This window comes from Podarcis vaucheri, assembly GCF_965113315.1.
Source record: "Podarcis vaucheri genome assembly, chromosome: Z".
NCBI lineage: Eukaryota > Metazoa > Chordata > Lepidosauria > Squamata > Lacertidae > Podarcis > Podarcis vaucheri.
The window spans coordinates 43,752,824-43,772,735 of record NC_138758.1 but is presented as its reverse complement, the minus strand read 5'-3'; the positions used below and the strand labels follow the sequence as shown (position 1 = coordinate 43,772,735).

The 19,912-nt window shown below is 45.9% G+C and overlaps 1 protein-coding gene across 3 annotated transcripts in view; it reads right to left on the bottom strand.

The window, feature by feature from the left end:
- LOC309524338 (syntaxin-binding protein 1) overlaps nucleotides 1-19,912 on the bottom strand; it is a 56,884-nt gene that overhangs the window by 4,972 nt on the left and 32,000 nt on the right. For 2 of the 3 annotated variants that reach the window (XM_082208921.1, XM_082208919.1), the window contains 12 exons: nucleotides 18,964-19,048; nucleotides 18,465-18,595; nucleotides 17,839-17,946; nucleotides 16,534-16,594; nucleotides 15,294-15,359; nucleotides 14,966-15,046; nucleotides 12,147-12,285; nucleotides 11,085-11,194; nucleotides 8,845-8,946; nucleotides 6,671-6,756; nucleotides 5,395-5,549; nucleotides 1,261-1,392 (listed from right to left, as the gene is read on the bottom strand). In XM_082208921.1, coding sequence (XP_082065047.1) covers nucleotides 1,283-1,392; nucleotides 5,395-5,549; nucleotides 6,671-6,756; nucleotides 8,845-8,946; nucleotides 11,085-11,194; nucleotides 12,147-12,285; nucleotides 14,966-15,046; nucleotides 15,294-15,359; nucleotides 16,534-16,594; nucleotides 17,839-17,946; nucleotides 18,465-18,595; nucleotides 18,964-19,048 — 1,234 coding nt within the window. In that variant the 3' untranslated portion in view covers nucleotides 1,261-1,282. The remainder of the gene's footprint in view (nucleotides 1-1,260; nucleotides 1,393-5,394; nucleotides 5,550-6,670; nucleotides 6,757-8,844; nucleotides 8,947-11,084; nucleotides 11,195-12,146; nucleotides 12,286-14,965; nucleotides 15,047-15,293; nucleotides 15,360-16,533; nucleotides 16,595-17,838; nucleotides 17,947-18,464; nucleotides 18,596-18,963; nucleotides 19,049-19,912) is intronic. The other variant, XM_082208920.1, reaches the window with a different exon arrangement.

Sequence of the window (19,912 nt, the reverse complement as noted above, 5' to 3'; positions counted from 1 at the left end):
GCAAAACTCACTAGCTGGCACCTCCACTTAACAAAATAAAAAATGATCCAAAGCAGGAGAAGAGTGATGAGGCTGTACCAAAGACCTTGGGAGGCAATAAGCCAGTCAGGACAAACAAGTGAACATACAGCAACCATACAACCATCATGGCTATTGGGGCAGGAACTTGCAAGCTAAAAAACCAGCAAGCTTTTCAGAGGCGTTCCTTGCTTCTCTGGAGTCACTGACTTTCCCCATCTCCTGTTCCTCTTTGAGGCAGAGCAGGAAATGCAACTTCCTTCCCACCAGCTCAGGAAGCAGGAGCACCAAAGGACAGGCAAGCTAATTTGGCGCCGTAGGCAGAAAAAGCCCCACAGGGCCTCTCCCTGAGAGTAAAACAAAAGCAGGACTCTTTCATTCTATCTAGACCATGCAATATATTCCCCCATAACGGGGTGGGGGTGGGTGAGAGGGGCTCCCAAGGGGCAGCTGACCCAGCCCTCACCACACCCCCTGTAACAGTGACAGCTAGGCAGGCGTTTTGGCTGATGAGAGCAGGCAGAGAGAATGCACTGTACTAACAGCAAATGCCCAGCAGTATTTTCATGAATGTATCAACTGCTCTGGGAGACTGTCACTGGAACTTTGGCAGGAACAGTGTTGAAAGCCAGGTGATGGGAAACCTGTGGCCCTACCGACATTGACTCCAACTCCTATAGTTCCAGACCACCATGGCCAAATAGTCAGGGATGATTAGAGTTGACAGGTTTCACCACCTCTGCTGTAAGCTTATTAACACCTTTTTAAAAGCCAAATAATTATTGGCAGGTGCAACGCTACGATTTACCAAAATGGACTCTGAGCAAAAGTTAAACAAGTTTCAAACCTGTTTAAATCTGAAGTGGCAAATGGACACTTCCCAAGTCTAAATGCAGCCCCTTTTCATTTTCATTTTTTTTTAAAAAATGGGAGTGTTGACATTTCCTTTGGAAATAGATCACCGTTGGTGGGAGGAATGGGCAAGTTCTGAATAAGAGATGGTGTAGGATTTGATGGAAGCAACGCTGGGCACATTTTCAAAACCGTTGTTTTAAAGACAGAAAAAAAACCGCAAGCATTTTCTCATTTAAAGAACCAAAAAATGGACAAAGAAAGAAGGAAAGGAGGGGGGAAGAGAGAGAGAGATAGAGATAGGAAAGAGAGAGAGAGAGTGATGTAATAATCAAAGAAGCCCTTCCGAGCGAGGGAAGAGTTTCTTTTTCTATAGTAAGCTGCTTTTACTTTTTATTGTTTTCTTTGGCTCTCATTCCATTGTTGGAGCCTGTTCCTCAAAAGATACCCTAGTGGAATCTCTGAAGTCGGGATGCCTCAGATCCATGAGAAATTTGGTGGGAGTAAGAATGTGAGTAGAACCTGCGGGAGAACAGAGTGTGGGCTGACTCCTTGCACAGAGAAAAACAAAAAAACAATTCAAAAGGGCACATGCTGAAAAAAGATTTTTCTTTTCCTTTAAAAAGGCCTTTAACATTACTTCATTATCAGCAGAAAGTATCAGTACAAAGAAGCAGAGTGAACATGTGCGAAAGAAGCAAATGTGGAAATGACAGACACACATACGAACAGAGAGACGAAGGCAGATGGACAGTCGAGGAAAGCATCATCAAGGCATGCAGTGGAGTGGAGTTGATGGATCTGGGTTTTGGCAGTCACCACTAGGCCTCCAGGAACTGCTGTATGCAGCAGAAATGTGTTTGGGGTTCAAGTTAGGAATGGGCAAATCCATCAATTTTGGTTTCTCCTAGTTTCTCGTTGTTCGAATCTTAAGTTCAGTTATCCACATTCATTTGTAATTATTATTATTTTCCATATAAAAATATGTTTATCTCATGTATACAAATTCAGATTTAGGTGTGAATGTTCCTCAACGCGCACAAGTCTGTATGCAATTGTGTCCTAGAATGCACATTTTCACTAAGCAATTCCCTATGTAACCCATGCACAATTTACCCTAGTAGTGTATGCATTTTTGCAGACAGCACTTGGGCTCTCCTTCAGTGAAGGTTTTTAAAACAGAGGTTGGATGGGAATCTGTCAGGGATTCTTTAGCTGTGACTCTTGCATTGCAGGGCATTGCACTAGATGACTCAACTCTACAGTTCTATGATTGTATGAAGTTCAATCCTGTAGGGCAGTGTTCCCCAACCTTGGGCCTCCAGCTGTTTTTGGACTACAATTTCCATCATCCTTGGCCACTGGTCTTGCTAGCGAGGGTTGATGGGAGTTGTAGTCCAAAAACAGCTGGAGGCCCAAGGTTGGGGAACACTGCTGTAGGGAATTCTCTCATGCACTCTCATGCTGCAGAAATAAGGATTGACCTCCCTGCACATTCGCTGATGTGCAGGCAGTTCAGTCCTGCATGGTCACAATCTTCCTCCATCCCCATGAGCCAACCTTGACAGAAGGCTCAGACTACCCCCTATCAGTTACCTGGCTTCATTGTGAGGTTGGATGACTGACTGCTAGGTGACCTGGCCCACCGGACCAAAAAGGTTTACAAACCCACCCCCACCCCCGGTTAGATGTCTCAAAATAATTCAGCTGAATGAGGGATGAGAAAATTCAGTTTGCATTTGAAAACTGGACTACTGAATTCACAGCTGCCAAAGCAATATATGAACCAGCCATCCTTCAAACTTGGACTACTGCAATGCACTCTACATGGGGCTACCTTTGAAGGTAAACTACAACTAATCCAGAATGTGGCAGCTAGACTGGTGACTGGGAGTGGCCGTCGAGACCACATAACACCAGTCTTGAAAGACCTACATTGGTTCCAAGTATGTTTCCGAGCACAATTCAAAGTGTTGGTGCTGACTTTTAAATCCCTAAACGGCCTCGGTCCAGTATACCTGAAGGAGCGTCTCCACCCCCATTGTTCTGCCCTGAAGTTGCCATGGGTTGAACTTTAAACCTTCTGAATGCAAAGCAGGTGCTCTGTGCTCCTCTTACTGTGTGTTTGTTGTTTCTAAAAACCAAGGGCTGCATACCCAACACGCATATAAAGTGCATGGCTGACCCCAAAGAATCCTAGGAAGTGAAGTTTAAGTGTTCTGGGAATAATAGTTTATGCCATGGATATAAGAGCTGCTGCTTTTATTTATACTGCTTTCAGTTTTGTTCTTTGTTTTCATCACTTGTGAGCCCCTTAATTGCCCTTGAGGCCAAAAGGCAATCATGGAAATGTTGGTCTGAATAAATGAATAGGTCTAGTTAACTAAGAGGCGGCATGGAGATTGATGCCTGACACCCAGGAAGAGCATGAGATGGTGCCTGGTTCCTTGATGAACATTTAAAACACACACACACACACACACACACACACACACACCTATCACAATCCTAGATCAGACAAAGTGTGCATCGTTCAACATTAAAAGCTACATTTAACAGTTACCTGACATGTCACATGTACATACATACAAACATACATACATATACAGGCACAGAACAGTGAAGCCACATGGCAAACCAAGATATGAGAGTAGAGAAAGAGGAAAATAGTTATAAAGGAGGCTCACTTCAAAGAAGGGAAAAAATCCAGTGAGCAGGTGGGGGCAAGGGATGCAGAGCTGTAGTGCTCCAGACATTTCTAGAATCTGGCTCTCATCAGAGGTGCATCCAGCACAGCCAATAGTCACGAATGATGGGAGTTTGAGTCCAGCAACATCTGGGGGGGCCACAAGCTCCCCATGCCAGATTTAAACCCACACCTGTCCCCAGTCGTACATAATATGAGACTGCAGGGTCCAATCACTCAATTGAAAGGAGTATTCAGATGATGGGAAATGAACCCTCCAGCCAGCACTCCCAATGGTCAGGGATGCAGCAGTTGCCATCCAGCAACATCTGGAGGGCCACATATTGCACACCCTAGCTCTAAGCAGCAGCATTCCCTACTGCATGCAACGGAAGGAAGAGGCATTCCCTCAGATTGGAGAACCTGTAGCAATCCAGATGCTGGGCTGCAATATTCAATATGCCAGAATGATTAAAGTTGCCATCCAGCAACATCTGGAGGGGCACAAGTCACACCATCCCTGGGATAGGCAGCTGTTGGGATGGAAAATGAGAGGCCTGGGGGTTAAGGTTGATCCAGAAAGCCTCTGTATTGGAAGGGCCAGCCCTAGACAAATTGGTTCCTCCTAGACCCGAAAACTCAGGGTGTCTATAGTAACCAAGGTTACTTGTTATTTTATTTTTAAGATACATTTTAAAGATACGGTTGGCTTTCTCCTCTTTTGTCTCAGTGTTGCCATTGTAGAACCTAGCAGGAAAGTGGGCAGGGAAAAGCAGAATGAATTGGCACTACCAGTAATTGGGCTCCAGCTCTTACCGTGGGCCTCTCTACCTTCTGCCCCACCAGTCCCAATGGGGTTTATCATTCACGTCCCCCTTGCAGGGAATAGATGCTCTGCCAGGGAACTGGAGAACCTTCCACCAGCATTGGATCCCCAACTTCCACAGGTAAGCCGCTAGGGGGGAAGCGGGGGAGGTGGAGCCAGATACTTGATAAGCAATTCAAACAGGCCCCATTTGAACAAGAACCATACTTGACTAGCTCCTGCCCACAATCAGTCACACAGTTTGGGATCCCTTGCCACAGCAGAGTTGCCTGTGCAGGGACTCAATTATGGCTGCATTCACACCATACATTTAATGCACTTGTGTTGCCCTGTCTCAAACAGTAGTGGCTTCCCCCAAAGTGTCCTAGGAGCTGTATTGTGCTAAGGGTGCTAAGAGTTATTTGGAAAAAAACCCATTTCCCTCCAAGACCTACAGTTCCCAGAGTTCACCGATTGTTAAACTGCCCTGGGAATTGTAGCTCCATGAGCAGAATAGGGGCCTCCTAACAACTAAACAACAACAACAACAAACAAACAACTCTCAGGGCCCTTAGCAAAATATACTTCTCAGACTTACAGACTCAATGTTAAGACCGCGTTCATGGAAGACAATCTTACTCGGCTACGAGTGATTGCCAAAGAAGAAGATGACAAAAACACTTCTCAGAATTCTCTGGGGGAAGCCATGACTGTTTAAAGTGGCATTGTTCTGCTTTAAATGTTAAGGTTGCCTACATAAAAAAATAACAATGCTTTAGTTGGAACTGTAGGAGTTAGGGATGTGAAATAGAGATCTGGCTAGATCAACCATCGTTCAATGGGATCTCGCTAGAACAGGCCACCTGGAGACTGGATTTTGCCACAGGTGGGAGCAGATAGGGAAGGGATAAGGAGGAAGAGACAGACAGGTAAACAGACACAGAGAGACAGAGAAAGAAGAGGACAGAGAAGCTCATGATGGAGTGAAGAAAAGGGAGGTGGGGCCAAGCATGACTCTGCCAAAAGGACTCACCTATTAGCACCTCCCACTTCCCACTGGCTTGAGTCACCTCATAAGCGCAGCGCATCTCATTCAGGCCCACACCCCCCAGGATGAAAATGATGAGGCGGGGGCCACTCCTGTACTCCCCAGGAGCCTTGTTCTTGTGCCAGTGTCCATAGCGGGCACTGAATGCAGGAGAGAAAAGAAGGACAAACAAGGGGAGGCAAAAATACATCATGCAGAAGTTCAACAATTTTAAAATACATGGAATTGTGTTAACATGAACTAAATGATCCCGCCTAGGATTGCACATCACACAAGCTTGTGAGTAGTCAGAAGTGACAGGTCACACATATTGTCCTGTTGCAAGCCTTACAAACAACCCCCACAAGTGCATCTGCTCTATACATTGACATCACTCCAAGGTAAAAAAAAAAAGGTAAAGGACCCTTGTATGGTTAAGTCCAGTCAAAGGTAACTATGGGGTGCGGTGCTCCTCTCCGCTTTCAGGCCGAGGGAGCCGGCGTTTGTCCACAGACAGCTTTCTGGGTCATGACTAAACCACTTCTGGTGCAATGGGACCATTTACCTTTGCACCGTAGTGGTACCTATTTATCTACTTGCACTGGTGTGCTTTTGAACTGCTAGGCTGGCAGAAGCTGGGACCGAGCAACAGGAGCTTGCCCCGTTGTGTGGATTCGAACTGCTAACCCTCCAATCGGCAAACCCAAGAGGCTCAGTCATTTAGACCACAGCACCATCACTACTATTCCACTTTAAACAGTAGTGGTTCCTCCCATATCTAGTATTATGAAAAACAGGGAAACACCTCTCCCTATCCACTTTCTCCACACCACACATAGTTTCTATACACCTCTATCATGTCTCTTCTTACTTGTCTTTTTTCTAAACTAAAAAGCCCCAAACGCTGCAACCTTTCCTCATAGGGCAGTTGGTTTGTCCTCCTGTGAGCTTTTTGCAGCTCTGCAAATGTCCTTTTTGAGGTGAGGCAACCAGAACTGTACACAGTATCCCATGGGTGGCCTTACCATCAGTGGGTAAAACAGCACTAAGACACGGGCAGCTTTTATTTGCAAGCCCTATTCCCAACATGGGATTCAAATTCTTCCACGCTTCCATTCCTTTAATAATGTGATTGCTTTTTATGCTGTGCTTTCATGACAAGGCAGCGCAAACCAGATTGGAGGGGTGTTAGAACAGAAGATAAAAGGAGGAAGGTGCAACCCAAGGAATGCCTTTGTGGCTGTTGCTGGCCTGGGAGCGAGGTGTGAAGCCTTCTTCCTACCTGACCGCTGTAGTGCTGAAGGAAGCAGAGGATCGGGTGGAGATGTAAGGGTAGTGTTTGGTGTCCAGTTTGTCCTCAATGGCATCCTAAAAAGAGAAGATCAGCAGTTTTGGAAGAGCTTTTGTATGTGCATCCTAGTGAGCTAGCTCTAAGGTAAAGGGAACCCTGACCATTAGGTCCAGTCGTGACTGACTCTGGGGTTGCGGTGCTCATCTCGCTTTATTGGCTGAGGGAGCCAGCGTACAGCTTCCAGGTCATGTGGCCAGCATGACTAAGCTGCTTCTGGCAAACCAGAGCAGTGCATGGAAACGCCGTTTACCTTTCTGCCGGAGTGGTACCTATTCATCTACTTGAACTTTGACTTTTGAACTGCTAGGTTGACAGGAGCAGGGACCCAGCAACGGGAGCTCACCCTGTCGCAGGGATTCGAACCGGCGACCTTCTGATCAGCAAGTCCTAGGCTCTGTGGTTTAACCCACAGCACCACCCGCATCCCTGCTAGCTCTAAGGATGAGCAAATCCGTCAACTCTGGATTCTCATTTCTCATTTTCAGTTCTGCACATTTCCACATCAGTTTGAAGTTTTCTTTTAGCCTACATCTGCATTTTAGTGTAAATTTCTCCTAATATACACATTTTCTCCTTAGAGCCACATTTTTCTATGTCATTTTTCCTAAGCAAAGCAATTTGCCCCCATGGCTTCAATGCACATCTCATGTTCATTAGGAGCTGTGCATTTAGGATTGGGGGTCCAATTTTATGGAACTGTTTAGACAGGCCTTCACAATATGAATTTTCTCTTTCTAACCAACCAATATTTGAAGATGCTTTACTGGTGTTTCTAACTCTGCAGATGCTTTTTGTAGATGCCTCAGGGCTGGCCCAATACATGTTGGTGCTTGAGGTGAATCATAACACGGTGCCCCACCCAGTGGTGGACCTACATTTTTTGGGCTCTGAAGCTTGAACTGTTATGGGGCCCCCTTTGCAACTAGCAACGAGGTCTAGGTAGCCACTGTTATCTTCTTCAAGAGGGTTGTTCCATAACATATCACCACACCTTTATAACATCTGTGCTACTGACTCTCAAACCTAGGGATTGTTGAAATATATACAACAACAAAAATAATCAATTTGAGTTGTGCGACTCAGTTTGGGTCTACTAGACCCAAAAATTCTAAGCAATGTGGACTAAAGTCACTTCTTGGGAGCCCCTGGGATCAGGAGCTCTGAAACTTAAGCTTTACTAGTTTCATAGTAGACCCATCCCCAGCTCCACCACCCCCAGGAAAGAAGAAGTGAGTGAAGATCTACATGAGGAACAATGGGAGTAATCAAATCAACCATACCCAGCAGTTAAAGAGGGAATCAAAGGCTGTCATGAGGGGAAATCACACCAGTTGGGTGTAGACCCCAGAAGATCCCAGAAGGCAGCCCCCACCATTTCCTTTTGGGTGGGGCAAGAAGACCAGCAATGCCTCCTATTTGCCAAGAGGCCACTATAGAGGCAGCAGATCCAGCCTCCAAGGAGCACGCCACAGCCATGGCTCCTACCAAGGTGATAGCAGCAGGAGGTGATGTATATTTGGAGACTGTTGATTTGGCCACCAGAGGCAGTTGTCTCTCCTTTCCTTACAGTGGGCCGGCCCTTGGATGCCTCTCATTCTTTTAAGCCTTAATACATTTTTTAAAACAATACAGATTATAAATATGCAAATAGAAAACCAAAGAGGAACACAGCCAGGGAGCTGTTGCTAATGGTACTCTCCCCCAAAGATGCCTTCATCAAGTGCTTGACCCTATCAACTGTCAGCATCAGCCCTATGATCACCGCCAAATCCAGGGAGATCCAGGCTGCTCATGTCCATCACATACCCACCTGCAAACTTCATAGGAACAGCCAGTCTGGTCACAGGCAGAGTAACAAATGTAAATCTTACTTTAGGACAGCTAGTTTCTGCTCCTCCCCTCCATCCAGGCAAGCAAGAGGTGTTATCACAGCTCAAACACACATTCCAGCCAGACAACAACTCTCAGGGAGGATGCGAAGCAGAGAGTGTGGCTAGACTGGAGATGTGGCCTAAAGAGAATCTCAGGGGCCAGACAGATAGGCCCGTAGGACCACATTTGACCCCTGGGCCTCAAGGTCCCCCTCCTCTAGTTTAAATCTTTACCTCCATAATATCCTTTACCACTGGGGTCCATCGAGACAGCTGGTAGGTCTGCTCGCTGATTCGCTCCTTCCGCTCAGGCTTGCTTCTGCGGCGTAAGGTAGACTGAGAAGAGGGAAATAGGCAATTGCAAACATGGAGGGAGTGTGAACAAAAAAGGCAGACACATCACACAACCGGCTTTCTTTTTTTGTGCTTTAGTTTAGGGCAACGCCTGTGCCTTGCAAATGGGCCACTAACAAGTTAAGCTCCTTTATGGTGCTGATGAAAGATGCAGGACCAGATAAGGGATTTATCTCAATCACATCAGTGTCTGGTGGACAAAGTGAGGATAGCTGCTGGCACCCTTCCCCACAAAAAGAGAAAATATCATACTTTTATACCCCTTTAACTTGCATGGCTTACTTCCACAGAATTTTGCGAACTACAGTCTAGAAAGACTCCCAAAGATTGTAGTGGCTATCCCTAGCTCTTCCACACACTGAAATATATTTCCCATGATTCCCTGGGAAGATGGAAAAATTGTTGAATTAGTCCAAGGCTGTTGACAGACACAACAATCTTTGAATAATGGAATGGAAAAGTCAGAAGAATTTACTTTTCCCATAGGTCAATGCCCCTTCATAGAGAATAAAGGCACCACCCCTAATCTACTGTGTGTCAGTGGATGTCCTGGGATTCAGAAAAGGTTTAAGTTAGGTATATTAGCTTTATTAAATTTACTTGAAGCCTTGTACTCGGTGTTGTCCAGAAATTGCAAGAAACCCCCCCAAACCTGTGCAGTTTAGAGCAGTGTTTCCCAACCGGTGTTCCGCGGCACACTACTGTGCCGTGAAACATTGGCTGGTGTGCCGTGGGAGGGAGGCGGGCGAGTCGGGCAGTGAGAGGCGGCGGCGGCGAGGATCCGCGTCGAGCCGGGGGCGGCTCCGCGGTGGTGGTGCCGAGCGGCGGGGCAGCGCATGCAAAAGGGAGGAGCGCGAGACAGTGGAGGAGGAGGAGGCCGGCATGTCCGGGCAGCAGCAGCAACAACAGCAGCAGCAACTCCCGGCGACGGCTCCTCAAGCCCCGCCGCCGCTCCCTCCTCCGCCCGCTATCGCCGCCACCACCACAACAGCCTCCGCCGCCTCAGTTGCCGCCGTCCCTCAGTCCCTCGCTCTGCTGCCTCCTCCCACCCCCAAAGCTTGGAGGTTCCCCGGCAAGGGGGAGGGAAAAAACTTTCACTTTTGTGCGTCCCTCCCGGCGTGACGCTGCGCGCTGACGTCACGGGGCTGTAATGGTGGTGTGCCGCGAGATTTTTTTCCTTAAACAGGTGTGCCGTTGCCCAAAAAAGGTTGGGAAACACTGGTTTAGAGTAGCTCAGTCCACCATTTTGTTCCAAAATAGTGTCCAGCTGTATCCAAACACAGACAAAAATCTGCTTTTTGATCTCAGGAACCATCATGCAAAATCTGCTTATGACAACATAAAGAGGTATCCAAATGCATACAGAGCAGCCAGACAAACAACTTCCCAAAAGATCTAGTGGTACAGTGGTACCTTGGGTTAAGTACTTAATTTGTTCTGGAGGTCCGTTCTTAACCTGAAACTGTTCTTAACCTGAAGCACCACTTTAGCTAATGGGGCCTGCGCTGCTGGAGCATGATTTCTGTTCTCATCCTGAATCAAAGTTCTTAACCCGAGGTAATATTTCTGGGCTAGCGGAGTCTGTAACCTGAAGCGTATGTAACCTGAAGCGTATGTAACCTGAGGTACCACTGTAGATGTATTGTTATTATTTATATACCAGCCTTCATCACAAGATCTCAGGGTGGTTGACATGATAAAAATACAAGGCAAAAGCACAAAGAAATAGTTTAAATAAAAAGAACAGAATAATACCCCCTACACACACACACACACACACACACACACACACACAAACTCATTAAAAAGGCTGTAAATGTTAATCAAACAAACACCTGGTTGAAGAGGACCATTTTTGCCCGGCACCTGAAGGCAGCAGAAGAACCTCCCTGGGGGAGAATTCCATGAACAGGTGGCTACTATACAGAGGAGACCTGCTCTCTTGTTGCCACTCTCAGGGCCTCCTTCGAAGGTGGCACACAGAGAAGGGCCTCAGGATGTTGGTGACTGAGTCTGTGTTCCAGCTTTGCATGCTGAGCTACAGCCCTTCTCCTTCAGCAACTGGGAAAGGCATCTCCGAGCCATTGCTAAAAAATCTTCAAGACCAGGTAAAAACTTACATCTGTGATGATGGGTACTCCAAGGTGGGCCATATTGGTGATGATCTCACTGTCCTCAGGTGGAATCTGAGCATGCTGAATCAGCTTGTTGAGATTTTCCTCAGTGATGCCTGGGAGGAGGGGGAAACATAAAAAGTGAGGCTATTTCCGCCCCCCCCAAAAAAAGATAAATAATTTTACATGTTGCTCAAGCACCCCTTTCGCCAGGTTTTCCAAACTTCTGAGTTTATTGACCCCATGGATGGACTTACGAAGTTGTCATTGACCCCAAACCAAATTTTTAAGAACATGAATGAAATAAAGTCAAGAAATACCAGCATATAATCAACATTTATCAATCATCAATCACCATGACTTGAAATCATAAAACAAAAGAAAAATAAGGAAGTAGAAAAAAGTATAAAGAGGTAAAGGGACCTTTGAACGTTAGGTCCAGTGGCGGACAACTCTGGGGTTGCGGTGCTCATCTTGCTTTATTGGCCAAGGGAGCCAGCGTACAGCTTCTGGGTCATGTGGCCAGCATGACTAAGCCGCTTCTAGCGAACCAGAACAGCGCACAGAAACGCCATTTACCTTCCCGCCAGAGCAGTACCTATTTATCTACTTGAACTTTGGCATGCTTTCAAACTGCTAGGTTGGCAGGGGCAGGGACTGAGCAACAGGAGCTCACCCCATCGTGGGGATTCGAACCGCCGACCTTCTGATCGGCGAGCTCTAGGCTTTGTGGTTAAGACCACAACGCCACCTGCGTTCCAGAAAAAAGTATACTTGCATGCAAATCTGTGTGGTATATTGTGGAATCATCTTAATCAATACAGAGGTTCCTCATTAACCAGAGGACACATGGTTCCACACATGCCTAGGCCTTTTATTTTTCAGGCTCATAGTTCCCAATTAAACTTTTTGCACTGCACCTTATGAGATTCTTTTTTACATCCCTGGGAGTTTAACAACCCCTTCCTGACCACAAAGTCTTTATTCAGCCTCTGCACTGCCCCATTGACCTCTGGGGGTGAGGTGGGGATCAAAGCCAACCACTTTGAAAGCAGCTACATCACCTACCATTCTTCAGGAAGATATAGAGCAGGATGATACGGATCTTGTCATAAGTGCTGACATTTGCATCAAGCAGGATGGGGACAATAGCCCTCATTGGGTCCTTTATTTTCTCCCCCTCTGCATCAGTTCCCATGGCCAGGTCCTGAAGAAGAAATATATAGCATCCATCAGTCTCTGCCCACTTTGGATCTACAAGGTAGATTGTCCTCTGCTGCCTGATGTCCATGTCAAATCCAGGGAGGGAAAATGCTGGAGCAGCACAACTTTACTCTTAATATAATCACACTGAGATCCTGAATTTAGGGAAAAGTAAGACGCTGCATTTATTACATGTTTGATGGGAAAGCTCCTATTTCTATCTAAGATGGAGATGCCTCGAGCCATGCTTGATCTTGCTGAATCCTCATGGAGTGGGAGGAAGTAGGAAATGAGGTCAGCAACCCCAAGAGTATCAGTCTAGCACCTTTTTTCCAAAGAGGGCCAGAAGTGAACATGTGTAAGGGTTGACCAAATTTGTTGAGCTTTTTTTGGATTTAACTCCAAAGTTGTTGCGCTCTTTTTATATATATATATATATATATATATATATATATATATATATATATATATTTGCTTTCGTAGATTTTCATGGGTACAGGAATGCAGGTTTTGGTGTCTTCGGGTGTCTTCCCGTGTAAGAGTCGGGGTGTCTGTGCGACGTTTCGACGAGGTCTCACTCGTCATCTTCAGGCTGGTGCTTTCGGCTTCTTGTTACTGGAACAGAGCAGAGTCTGGTGTTTGAGTTCCTATAAATACTGTTGAGGGGTGTGGTGTATAGCCTCCAACGTTCTGGGCAAAGAGGAAGTTCCTAGATTAGTGTGCCTTTTCTTCTTTTGTTCCTTAATTACTTGAGGGATATCTTGGGTGATTTCATGAGTGATATTCAGAATATCACTGGGTGGGTCATTAAGTGTAGATTAGTTGCTAAAACTTTCGTGTCTTGACCTCTTGAGCTTGTGAAGAGTTTTTCTGAGAAGATGGCTGTGCTGCATTTAGTTGTGCTCTGGCTTGGCTTCGTGTATAGGGGCGAGCTATGGTTTTGTGCCTTGTGCCAGCCAGATCTGTGTAGGGATTGCAGGGGGGTGCAGCATCCGGAGGTGCCACTATAGTTTGGCTACTGGATGGAGTCTGTAATATGTCTGTGGAGAGGGTCTGGGTTTGGGTCTGGTGTGGTTGATTGGTGACGGCGTTCTGTGTGCCTCTGGTTCTGGTGTCGGTTTTTGTGGGGAGGGCTAATTTCCAGATGTCTGGCAGGCGGGACGTGTCGTCACGCTTGTTCATGCTGTGAGGGTGTTTCTCTATCTCGATGGCTTCCATGATTATTCTCTTGTGGTGATGTTCCATGTTAAAGAGCAATTTGGAATCTGCAAAATTAATTTCATGTCCTGTTTCTTTCATGTGTTGGAAAAGAGAGGAAGTTTTTTCTTCTTTTTTGACGGCATTCTTGTGTTCTGCGATACGTGCATTTATTCGTCTGTTTGTTTGTCCAATGTACGTGGCTGGGCAGACTTTGCAGGGTATTTCATAGACCCCTTGGTTTTCCAGCTGGATTTTGTCTTTTGGGTTTCTGAGGATATTGGCTATTTTTTGGTTGGTGCAGAAGGCTGTTTTGATATTGTGTTTATGGAGGATTTTGCTGATTTTGTCTGTAGTGCCCTTGATTTAATGACCCACCCAGTGATATTCTGAATATCACTCATGAAATCACCCAAGATATTCCTCAAGTAATTAAGGAACAAAAGAAGAAAAGGCACACTAATCTAGGAACTTCCTCTTTGCCCAGAACGTTGGAGGCTATACACCACACCCCTCAACAGTATTTATAGGAACTCAAACACCAGACTCTGCTCTGTTCCAGTAACAAGAAGCCGAAAGCACCAGCCTGAAGATGACGAGTGAGACCTCGTCGAAACGTCGCACAGACACCCCGACTCTTACACGGGAAGACACCCGAAGACACCAAAACCTGCATATATATATATATATATATACACACACACACAATTTTACCCCAAAGTAAAAGTTGAGCTTTTCTTAGGATTGAATTGAAGTTGCTGAGCTTTTTTTTAGGATTTTTCTTTTTTAGGATTTTACCCAGGACATATACTGCCACAGGGGCCAGATTAAATTGACCAGCTGGCCAGATTAGGCCCCCAAAACGGACTTTGGACATGCCTGACCTAAGGGAAGGTCAACACAGGTTAGGTCAGATAGGATGGGCTAAGAAACTTGGAGGTTTTTCTCTCCATCTGCTCTTTCCCCCGCAGACACATCAGCCTCCAGTGCAAGCTGAGTTCCAAAACTTCCAACAGACTAGGATACTCCTCTCCACCCAGTCTTCCATTCCCCCACTGCCTGCCTATTCATTCTCACCTGCAAATGAAAAGCTAATCCAAGTTCTTCCCAATCCTTACAATTTCCCATACTTAATAAACACATTGCCTACAGCCACCCAGATATCATGTCCATGAGCATTTCAAAGTTTTGATGTGCATCTCCCCCTTTTGGAGGAAGACACATGCACTATAACCCTTCCATTGTATGTCACAGAGCATTTAAAAACAAAAGGTGACCCCTGTAAGACTACACTCCACCAATAAAGGGGAAATGGAGCAACCTAGTCAGCAGCTAAGTCAGCTCTTTCTGAGATTCCTAGCAAATTATGCAAAAATGCATCACACACACACCCCACATGGTGTTGCTGACATAAGAATGTGTTTGCAGCAATGTCTCTCCTGAATCAGCACAACCTGCTCAGCAATTTTCTGAATCAGTTGGTTTACCTGTTCAACTCGGCAGAGCTTGTCCACAGTGCCTTGGTAGTGTTTCATGCAATCTTCGGCCAGGTGAAGGTGAGTGGAGTACTGAAAAGAAACGTAATAATAATAAAAAATGTAGCTAAGCTACTGTCCGTCGCCAGTGCACAGAACCATAGACTTGTAGAATTGGAAGGGACCTGATGGTTATCCAGTCTAACCCCCTGCAATACAGCAATCTCAGTTAAAGCTTCTACGAAAGATGGCTACTCAACCTCTGTTAAAAAAAAACCGCCACAGAAGGAGAGTCCACCACCTCCCGAGGGAGTCCATTCTACTGTCAAATAGGTCTTACCTTGCTCAGCTCCTTCTGATACTGGGGCATCTTTTTCAGCATCTGGGAGAGATCCCTCATGGTTGTCTACGAGTTTTAAACAGAGAACAAAAATCATCCACATGTCTTGCTTCCAAAGGGCACCTGGCAGCTTTTGGACCAGATGACCTGAGCTAAACAATGAAGATCTTAAACAGTTAAAGCAAGACAACCAGGTTGTTGGGGGTGGGGGTTGGAGGGGGGAGGATAAAATCTTACTTAGAACCATTGAGCTGTACCTAGACAAACACCATATCTTGCACTACTCATTTAAAGAACCAGTAAAGCATTTTAAATAGCAATGGCTTCCCCCATAGAATCCTGGGAACTGTAATTTGTCAAGGGGGATGAGAGTTTTTAGGAGTACTCCTCCTCAATTCCCAGAGTTCCCTGGCAAAAGGGATTGATTGATAAACTACTTTGGGAATTGTTGCTCTGTGAGGGGAACAGGGACATCCTAACAACTCTCAGTGCCCTTAACAGTCATGACATCACTAAAAGTAACAAACTGTGGTTTGTTAATGGTACTGAGAGTTGGCTGGGGGCTACAGTTCCCAGAGTGGTTTAACAGTCAATTTGTCTTCCCAGGGAACTCTAGAAATTGTAGCTTGGTGTGGGGAACAGTGTGTCTCCTAACACCTCTTAGGACTTTTAAGAAACTACAGTTCTCTCTTTGTGGGAAGTCACAACTGCCAAAGGGGTATAAGAGGGCTTTAAACGTGTGGTGCACACTTACCTGGAGTTCTTAATGAAATCAATAAAGATTAAGTGAAGTCATGATTAACTTGGTATCAGTGGGACCACATTTAACTAACTTCATCTGGATCCAACACAAAGAATTCAAAGGAGCCTCAAAAGGTCCAGTCTAATTCCTCATGAAGGGGAACTCACCACCTCTAACAGTGTAATTATGTTCCTCATAATAGTCTAATCCTTTTCCTGTAATTTGAACCCCTCAATGCCTCACTCATTAATTCGCTGCATCAGCTGTACAGCAGCCCTTTAAATATTTGACAATGTGATCTTAATCTTTTCTTCTCCAGAGTAAACACCCCCAGATTATTCAGCCTCATGGTACTTGGTCTTTTATATATTTGCTACATTTGGGGGAGGGGGAGTTTATATCTATCTATAGGAATAAAAAGGCACCTTTCCTGCCCCTACTTCTAGCTCTCTATTCAATCTTAAACATTCTAACACATGATTGCTTGTTAAAGCTCACCTTATCACCCGTATTCATCCTTTTACTGGAAGAGAAGTCCTTCAGAGAGCGGGTGACCTCCCTGGAATCAAATAAAGACCAAGCAAGTCAGTAACATCCTCCCCACATCCAGCTCAAGCCATGCCCCTTCCCTAGAGCAGTGGTGGGGAACCTCAGGACTGGTGGTCAAATAAGGCCCTTTGGATCTCTCTATCTGGCCCTCAGAACTCTCCCCAGGCCACACCCCTCACTGGCCCAAGCATCTCTAGTAGAGCTAGAATGTGTCCTTCAACCCTAAAAATGCCTCTTGCTTGTCTGGATGGAGGACAGAGAGCAGGGTGCAATTGCACGTGGAAAGTTGCCTACTCTATGAAGGTAAAATTTGCATTCATTGCTCCACGCACTTTTGCTTCTGGCCCCACCCACCACTGGTACATTGCCCTCAGAAGGCTGCCCAGACAGGAAACACAGTTCACTTCCTAAAAGCGTAGCTTCCTAAAAGCGTAGCTTCAGACCAACACAGGAGGTTAAATGTAAGTCTCTAGGGCTGCAACTCAACACAGGGAGGTTACGAGTGTGTGTGATCCCATCGGTTCCAATGGACTTCACTAAAGAAGCTGAACTGCCTCAGTGGAGTGACTGAGCTACAGATTAGTGACTGATCTACTGATTCAAGTCTCCTGTGGACTGTGAACTCGCTAGATGGCCTTAAGCAACCCATGTACACACACTCTCAGCCTGAGTCCTCCCTCCTCTGCAAATAATAATAATATCCCCACTTGCAAGATGGAAAATAATAACACCCACTGACTTCATAGAGTCACTGTAAGGACTATGCTAGACAATGCATGTAAAGTACTTTGAATACTTGGAAAAACATAATTAAAGTTAACTTTTTACTGGTATGGAAAACCAGTGAGAAAACCAGACTTTGTACAGTGACCACAAACACTTGAAAAACAGCTGTGCAAATTATGATTATTAATGTTAGCCTCCTACTAATGAGGGGGTGAGGAGGAAAAAAGGACAGTCTGTTTACTATCCAGTTGGTTGTGTGCTTTGCTGTTTAAAAAATAAAAAGTGGTATCAAACTTCAGTTAATAAATTAAACCTTCTCAACTGGATTTAGGATTCGGCAGTGCTGCTCTGCGTTATGACCCCCCCCAAAAAAAAACATATATAATCTCTCCTTTTGCACAATATTTCTAGCTGGAAGGCTGCTCCCCCAAAAAATAACCTCAGGCAACAGGAACAAAAGGCAGCACACTGTTTTGCAATATGCAGAGTGAACTCAACACCACCAAGAGAGAGGAGATGCACTCTTACTGGGAGACTTCAGCAATGTGTTTATGGCGCAAGGTGACCCAGAGGTCATCATCTTCATCCAGCAGAACCTCTTTGACACGGGCCTCCCCAATGCCACTTGTCTCATACCTAGTGAGGGAGAAAGAGAATGTAAGAACATAAGAGCCTCCTAACAACTCTCAGCACCCTTAACATACTACAGCTCCCAGGTTTATTTGGGGGAAGCTCTCGCGGTGGCCAACCAGAGGCCTGGGGTAAACCCACAAGCAAGCATTGCTGCCTCAAACTGGGAAGGCAGAGCATAGCCATCATAGCTAGTAGTCATCAATAGCACTCTCCTCCATTGATTTCTCTAATCCTTTTTAAAAGCCATCATTGCCTCCTGTGGGAGTGAGCTCTGCAGTTTAACTATGGGGAGAGAAAGTAAGTGCAGTAGTACTTTTTGAAAAATCTATTTTAAAATCCATTTACAAGTTATGGGGTTCACCAAAACTTCCAGAGCAGATTTTGGGGAGGCCTAAGGTGTGCATGGGGAAGAGGGGGAAAGTCCTATGGTGTAGGTGGAAGTCATTCCACTCGCTCAAGGGTTTAGCGGAACACTGTCCTTAGGGCTTTTGCAACCACCAGGGTGTCTGCAGGACCCTTACTTGTAGACGTCATTCTCAATGGGAAGCAGATCATAGCTCATGGCTTGGAATGTCAGTTCATGTAGCACTGGAGAGCTGGGGTCAAAGCCGCGGTCCAGGATGACGAGCTGGGAGCGGGCTTTGTCTGGACCCTTAGGAGGGGAGAAACACAACAGAAAGGCTCAAAGTGTGGGTGGGGACAGGGGGAGCATGGACAAGCCCCACCCTCAAAGCCATCATGTGTCACACCCAAACCCTGACCTTCCCAGTTCAAGGACAGCAAGCCCCTCTGAAGCTGCCAACTGGTGTCATGATGACATCAGGGGAATGGCAGGTTGCTGCCCCCACCCAGCAGTCAAAGTGTCCCCTGGAGTTCTGTGAGGCAGGTCCTCCTGCTGCCTGAATCTACTTTCCCACCCCAGAAATGTCAGGAACCCGGCTAGACATGTGCCCCTTAAGAGAAAAGGTGCCCAGTTTATATGACCTGACCTTGTTGGTTGTTCCACACTGAAGTACTCACCTCACCCATGGTAGGGTCATCAGCCTTGTAAGCATCAAGTTTGTCCTGGATCAGCTGGGCCAACATGGCATTGTCTTTGTAATCCCTGCAAAAAAGGAGAAAAACAATGCAATACACACACACACACACACACACACAGGAGACGCAGATGGCGCTGTGGTTTAAACCACTATGCTGCTTGGGCTTGCCGATCGGAAGGTCAGCGGTTCGAATCCCCGCAACAGGGTGAGCTCCCAGCTCCTGCCAACCTAGCAGTTCGAAAGCAAGTCAAAGTGCAAGTAGATAAATAGGTACCACTCTGGCGGGAAGGTAAACAGAGTTTCCATGCGCTGCTCTGGCTTCACCAGAAGTGGCTTAGTCATGCTGACCACATGACCTGGAAAATCTGTCTGCAGAAGCTCCCTCGGCCTGTAAAGCAAGATGAGTGCCACAACCCCAGAGTCGTTCACGCTGCTGGACCCGGAAAAACCCACAAATACATCAGTTCAGCTCCCACTTTAAAGAAGGTGTGAACTGCTTTGCTGGATAGGACCAGGATTCATCTGGTTTTCCTTTTCCCAAAGCAGGCACAAGGAACTTGTGGCTTCCCAGACCTTTTTTTAAATGGTGCTTTATGTTTTCATTGTATACATGTTTTTGTACACCACCCTGACATTTTAAGAGATGGCAGCATACATATACTTTTTATAAAATAAATCAATAAAACTCCCAATTCCCATCCTTTCCAGCCAGCATGGACAATTCAAGCAAACCTTTCCAAAAAAAAGGAAAAGAAAAAGTGAGCTGATTTGCAAGTGTGATTCATTAACCTGAGCCAGTTTGGGGAAGCTATTTCTAAGGATTTGTTTTAGCTATAACTTATACGTGAAACCCTGACTTAAAGCTACTAACTATAAATATATTCAGGGCACATCAGGACGGAGGGGAGGAGGAAGAGAGAAAGTAAATA